Genomic DNA, 7,281 nt, shown 5'->3' with positions numbered 1-7,281 from the left:
GAAAGATCGATACAAGGATTCCAAAAGCAATGCGACATTAACATGGACTATAATATGCTGACTCACAATTTATCTTTAAAACTGTGATAAAGTTAGATAAAGTGGAGCTGTTCAACACAGCTGACTAAGATTGTGTAATGTACTCAAAGCAATTTACAAAAGCCTCATTAAACCTACAGAGGCTGCAGCAACAAAGAAACCAATTCAGTTTCTATTGATCCTGGTTAATGAAAAAACAAATTCTCACGACATTCTGTAAATCTGAGAGCTAAACGTTAAACACCTCTAGAGATCTGTATACAGATTCTACAGATCTATGCAAGAAAATGTAATCCAGATATTACCAGCATGTGGGTTCCTCTAAACTAAATACGTTGTTAGTCTTCTTTACAGTAATACCTCGCATGTACATTTTCTGTCAGACACAAGACGATGAGAGTCAGGAAATCACTTGTAGCCCATTAACAGCCCAGGACTTCAATACATACAAGGTAGGGCGTTAAACCACATCACTCCAGCAAAACCATGCTGTAAACTTATGCAACTTTTTTCTTATAATCTGTAGGTTACAATAAGGCTTTCCAGTGCTTTTTTAAATGTTAAGATTTTCATTGCGTTGGTTTTGGAGGCTGCTTGGGGTACGCGACACTGTGAGAAGGTGTGATGGGGGGTTGGGCGACGGGGAAGGGGGGGAGGATTTGGGTACAGGCAACGTGCAAAACCCAGGTCTTTATTTTTCAGCAGTTTGTGGTATAGAAATGAAAGTTTCCATCACGAGCATGTGATGCGTCTTATCAGAAAGCCATCAAACCCCGCCAAGAAAAAGAGAGAGAGAAACCAGCCATGCATTTCATAAGACGCAGTTGTGCTTTGATGTGAATTATTTCATTTAAGTCTTAGGGGAAGACACTAAACTTGGCAGAAATCACATGGTTATTGTGAAATGTGACAGCAATTGATTGTATTGGTTGGTGACTGTTTATTCTTGAAAAATTTATATTGTCATGTTTCTTTCATTTAAGATGAGTAGGAAATATCATGATGTCTTGTATTTTCATAATCATTCCCAATACATAAATAAACTACATACATTTAGATTTTCTTATGGAGTTTGCACTACATGCATTTCAAATGATTTTGTGATTATTTGTGCTCAGTAAGCATTTAAACACAAATTAGCCAACATAAAGTGTATTATCTCTGGTACAAATCTTGCCAAACCATTATAAGAAAGCATTTTTGTGTTTTTGCCTCCCCTAATTAAAAGTCCTATTAAACATACACAATAAGCAGTTTTTACAACTAGTAAGAATGCCCCCCCCCCCCCCCCCCCCAAATAAAATCAATGAACACATCTTTCACTTATTTTCTTCAGTGCAGGCTAAAAAATAGTAGTTGCTGTTGTTTCAGTCCGTGCTGTAGGCCTCACTCTGAACTTATCCCTGTTTCTACCTCAGTAAAATACATTACCAGTGACAATAACATCTTCGACTTCCTCTCAAGCCTCTCTCTAGATCATTATCCTTACTTGCTGAGGGGCCTATCATGTGATGATGCTCTAGTGTCTTGTAAGTGAGAAAACAGTTCGTTACCTTGGATCTCTGTTGGTTTATATCAGGCCACCCTTTGTTAGACTGCCACCTAAATAGACCCAAGCACAGCAACAGCTGCCTGTAGTGCCACATGGCTCGGTACAGTATTTCTACACAGCCACTGCAGCATGAAGACACCTGCTTTATGCAATTTCCTGGCAATACTTCAGTGACTTGCACTCTCCCTCAGAATTAAAGACGGCAAGGCCAGTCAGAAACGGGGCCTGTCACGTCCTGTAAAAGGAGCTCGTCAGGTCCTGGTTGTCCTGTCTCTTGCTGCAGCAACGTGAAGTTGTGTTTTCTCGACAATAACCAGCATGACCACATATCCTAGGGACCATCAGTCACATGTGCAGTAGCAATGGGAAATATTTGTTCCTTGTCATTTAAGTTAACAGTAAAGAGGTCCCTAACATGCATGAACTTTTAATTTATGTAGACACCAAAGACATTAATGAAAAGTGACCCTTTGTGCTGCAAAAAAAGCACAGAACCCACACAAGTTCAAAAGCCTCTTAGTAAATTGGTTTGTGAACTGAGCTCTTATCTACTTTGTACTTAAGAGAAAGAAATTGCTTTTCTATCAACAATGAGGTGACACTAGTTTCATTTTAGTATCACATTTGTTTGACAGCTGCAGGCTTTTGGAGTTCAGTAAAGCTAACTTGAAGGCTGTTGAAATGCAGGGCTGAAGCTGCAGTAATCCCCCGGGTGTCATCTGCAGTGTTACCTGCTCCACTTTTGTGCAGGACAATGAGGACCCAGAAATTGCTGGTAAAACCACGGCGATATAGCATACAGGTACAAGGAGATGCTGGTCATGTGAAAACGTACACTTAAGAACACTAACGCATCTGCCCAACATCTGGTGTTGACTTCCACTTTTATCCAGTCTAGGAAGAACGAAAGCTGCCTGAACTTTTGTCACAAGTGTTTTCCCAGTAGGGGAAGATACTGGCTTGATTCAACAGCAAATTATGCAGACAAAAAACCACCGCCCTTGTTTGACCATTTTTGCTTTTACTGAATGGCTGCTATTGAACCAACAGGTGTTTTTTTGGGGGGTGGGTAACTTTTTTCCACAATTCAAGCTGCATTTCAATACTGTTTTGTGTTTCTTGCATGGAAACTGAGTATTTAATTTACAATCAAGTTGTTTCAATGCACTAATCGTTTTGTGTATGTTAGTGTTACAAAGGTCAGAGAAACCAGTGCCTGGATGCCACAGAGATTCCCGTGTATCAGCCTTGGGCTTCAGCCAATGGAAACTTAAGACTGCTTTTGCTGGCACTGTTGATGAAGGTTTAACGTATGGCAATCAAATAAATACCATTTGCATTTAGCACAGCATTGCCTTGCTGTGACACTCTTATTCGGAAGTTTCACCAAATGATTTTAGAGATGTTTGACAACAGAGGGCATAGTGGCGCAGGGGTTAGTACTGCTGCCTCACTGGGCACTGGGGCACAGGGTTCATTTCTGGACCGGGCATGTTATCTGTGTGGAGCTTGTATGTTCTCCCTGCATTCATGTGGCTTTCCTCAGTCCGAAGATATACTGGTACGTTAATTGGTTTCTGGTAAAATTGGCCCTGGTCTAAGTTTGTATTTGAGTCTGTCTCCCCCTAGCCCTCAATTGGAAGTGGTTAGAAAATGAATGGATGTTTGACAACATAAGCTGGTAACAAATTGGCCTTAAAAAAACTACATAAACTCCTGTGCCACCTAGGCTGCTTTATTTATCATTTTGTCAGTTGGCCACCGTCCAACATGCTCTACCCAACCTTGAAATTTCCACATTTCTTGGGGAGATGGATCGTTGTGTCATTAGAAGCTTCTAATATCAGAAGAGTCAGATGACAAAGGTCTGAACAGCCAGGTTAATGAATAGCCCCCGATTAGTACTTCTATCTGAGCAGCTCTCTGCTGCCACTTTATGGTAATAGGAAGTCAATGCAAACGTTAAAAGTGCACAGTATGACAGTCTAAAACAAAAGACGTGTACAATAAATTAAAGACAGCTGGCATAAAAGAGTTATGCTTTATTATACATGAGAGTGTGAGGAACAATAAGAAAAAAAACTCCTGTTTATATTTGCAACCCTGGTGTTTGTTACTCTGTTTGCAAACTTTTAAATTCCTTCACAACACAGAGGACTGCTGAGTATACCGAGCTCATTAAAATACAGGAAAAATAAACTAGGTGACTTAACACAAAATCTACATCTATTAGAGCCAGAACACTGGTTCATTCATTTAATTCCAATTTATAGAATGCTTCTCATCCTTTGTCCATTGACCGCAAAATGAAGCTACAAATACCACACATCTTTTGCTTATTAAGTCTTTGATCCACTTAAAAAAAAATAATTTGCACTTAGCATTTGCCATCACATAGTATATACACAAGCTGAATGAAAACAACAGTCCTTAAGAAATGAAAAGCCATAGTTTACTGCTTTGACATGAAATGACATTTCGTATTTAGTTGAACCATCCATGTAACTTATAAAAATAACATTTGTTATGTCTTGACAGCAGTGTCTCTGGATTTGTAAATAACTCCTCTGCTTTTCAGCTCTCTCACAATGCCTAAAATGAAAAAAAGTTTATCAAAAGCTGAGCACAGGTAATGTTAACATCTTAAGATGTCCATTCATAAATATGATAGTCTGTTAATACAAGATATATTGGACTAAAAAAAAACCTGCTCTTCAGTGAAAGTGCTAAAAGGTTCATAGATTTATCAATACAACATTAAACAGCTTTATTTAGGATCTCTCAATTATTAAATAACTTCATTGTCGTCTACAAATTGCATTGAAAAGTGATGTTTCAATCTATAAATGGAATTTATTTCAATTCAATTCAGAGAGGAATATACTGGGTCTTCCTATCAAGAACTAAAAGATGTCATAGAATGTGACATTGACATGAAAGTCTACTCAGCAACTGAGCAAACTGTCCATTTGGTTAAGTGCAGATTGCCACTATTTTTTCTGCCTGTTTTCATTAAGAATAATGAATATTAAGAATATTATACAGCATGCATGACAATCAACATTGGTTGAGTCTACACTACAGTTCACAAGCTCATGTTTTATGGGTTAATTTGCTTGTTTCAGGAAGAGTGTATTTTGTCACAGATCTGACAGCTACTTGTGTACATTTATACATCATTTCAAATTGCTCTCCAGAACACAAATGCGCAAATAGGAACAAAATGAATCACACAAATAGGAATACCTGGGGGTAATCGTCCTGTCACTGTCACTGCATAGACACCTGGCTTAAAGTTACCTGCAACAAAACACATTTCGTCAGTGGATAAGTGCAAATGTTTCATGCTACTTTTATTATATTGCCGAATTCATCTACTACAACAAGAAGCTGAGTACGTAGAAAAAAAGTAATTATTTTCTTACTCGAGACCAGAGGCTCATTGGGCACAAGATAATCCCCGCTTTTGTAGAAGTACTTAGAATGAAATTATAGACCTCTTTCCAGTAATAGTTGCTGATCCATTGCAGGCTTACACCCATCAATACTGGTTCCCATTTGTACAGCTGACTGTACTGAAGTACCTGGGGTAAAATACTTTACTCAACGGTACAACAGCAATGTACTCTGTTTCCACCTGAGCCCAGAACCCTACCTAGTCCTCTACACAGTCCCTTATAAGGCCGTTTACCACACTGCAGATGCAAAATTGATCAACAAAGAGCACACTTACTTATTCTTTGCCACTTTGCCACCCAGCTGTCTTCTGGACTCATCATTGCTATGACCCTGAAAAGCAGAAATGGCACATTCTCGATTCGCAAAATAATTAAGGGCACAAGCAGCATTTGATATTTGACCCTAAAAGAACTTCTGTGTCACAGAGAGAAAACTAAGGAAATAATCACTATGCTTCTGACAGAAGCAAACATCAGCTGTTTATTTTGGAATTGCTAAGCCTACATTCCCATGTACGAGTACTTACCCACTCACAGGCCTGTCTCAAGTTCAAGTACCTTTACTGCCATTTGCACAAAGAGTGCATAGGAAATCTTACACAGTTTCTCTCAGTCAGAAAACATAAAAACAAAAGGGTAAACACAGACTATATACACAAACTGTAAAAAGACTATACACAACCTGTTCTCACTATTGTGCAAGAACTTCACATAAGAAGAATGGCTCCTAAGTTACACATGATAAAAGACATCATGCCTACGGAGCTGGGGTAGATATGGGCCTCCTATATGTTATGCCGTTCTGTATGTACTTGGCAATCAGGCGCACTGTCCTTGGAAAGAAACTGTTCAGAAACGTGTTCCTTCGAGTCTTAATGCTCTCTGTCCTACATTGCGTTTGTCCTTCTGGGTAGCAACGCCGAACCACACTGTAATACCTCCCGTCAACATGCTCTCAATGGCACCATGGTAGAAACTAACCAGTGCTTTTTGTGGATGCCACTCCTCTATAGGAACCTCAAAGTAGGTAGCCTCTAGGCTATTTGATAATGCTTTACTTAAAGATGCAAAATATCATCTCCACACAAATGGAGAATTGTGCATGGTTTTAAAAAGGTGTATATATACGAATATAAATTCAAAATCCTCATGATCTGTAGCTGCCTTTAAACAATATTTTGCATTTGCAATGTGTGCCCCCTAGTGCCCAAGGTACTCATTGCCATGAAATGTAAAGCCTAACATTCCGAATAACATAAACCAAGACCCCAGTACATTAGAACACCCTGCAGAACACTTTGCTGATTTTGCACTTTTCACTGCTGTTCTTCCTGAAGAGCAAACACAGAAGTGCATCTCTCCCCCCAGCTTGGACGTTTGCTTGCCCTGTAGGTGAAATGGCCACACTGCAAATCAGTCCCTAAACCGTGAGAAACCTGTACAGAAGAATGACGACACCCACCCGTCAAATGAAGAGCTGGTACAGTCATAAACCATCTCTCTGTTTCCCTTCATCTGTAGGTAGGCTTCACAGTTATCGCAGCCATCATACTCGAACTGATCAATGGTCTAAGCAGAAATACAAATAGCAGAGGACGCACCGCATAGTTACAAGATAGACATGGTACTATTAAACAGCCCAGACAAAACGATGATTTAGACTCAGTGTGACACTTTTAAAAGGTTTAGATTGACCTGTTTGTTTCTAATATACAAACCTAATTTTTAAAACAAACGAACTACATTACAACCGTTTAACTACAAATTACGGAATTACAAAACGATAATCAGAACAAACAACTTAAAGCAGTTTTTAGCGTATGTGCAAAAGTAAGAAACAATGGGAATCCAACACATATAAAAAAACAATAGTTTTTTAAATCGAGATGCTACGACAGAAATTATGTTGTTACAAATACCACATCGTACCTTCACAAGGGAACACAGAAGGCAAGCTCGCAAGTGTCGAAGGTCCTTGGGTACCGTCTCTAATGCCATTTTAAAGAGCCTTAAATCTTCCCGAAATCGATTTTAACCAAACCTTGGAACAAAACACTCGTTTTAATCTCGAGAAGCTACAGCAATTTGCCACTTCCGTCCCTTTCAAACGACGTCATAAAGATGCGTCGGATGATCTAACGTGACCCCCTCTCTCGCGGTTCCAGCACACTTTCACACGTAAAAGGAGGCGGTCTGGTCTAGAGTGCCCCCACAGTAGATGACAGTCCAAAA

At 39.4% G+C, this 7,281-nt stretch overlaps 1 protein-coding gene across 1 annotated transcript; it reads right to left on the bottom strand.

Moving 5' to 3' along the window:
* Positions 1–3,613: 3,613 nt before the first annotated feature.
* supt4h1 (SPT4 homolog, DSIF elongation factor subunit) lies at positions 3,614–7,175 on the bottom strand. Its single transcript, XM_088616529.1, has 5 exons — positions 6,979–7,175; positions 6,512–6,618; positions 5,325–5,380; positions 4,838–4,891; positions 3,614–4,183 (listed from the first exon to the last, which is right to left on the bottom strand). Exons 1-5 carry the CDS (start codon positions 7,045–7,047, stop codon positions 4,116–4,118), a joined length of 354 nt encoding a protein of 117 aa, XP_088472655.1. The 5' UTR covers positions 7,048–7,175; the 3' UTR covers positions 3,614–4,115.
* Positions 7,176–7,281: the final 106 nt, after the last annotated feature.

This window comes from Lepisosteus platostomus, chromosome 22 (genome assembly GCF_059453375.1).
Source record: "Lepisosteus platostomus isolate fLepPlt1 chromosome 22, fLepPlt1.hap1, whole genome shotgun sequence".
Lineage (NCBI taxonomy): Eukaryota > Metazoa > Chordata > Actinopteri > Semionotiformes > Lepisosteidae > Lepisosteus > Lepisosteus platostomus.
The sequence above is the reverse complement of the archived record's forward strand: the minus strand, read 5'-3'. Positions and strand labels throughout refer to the sequence as shown.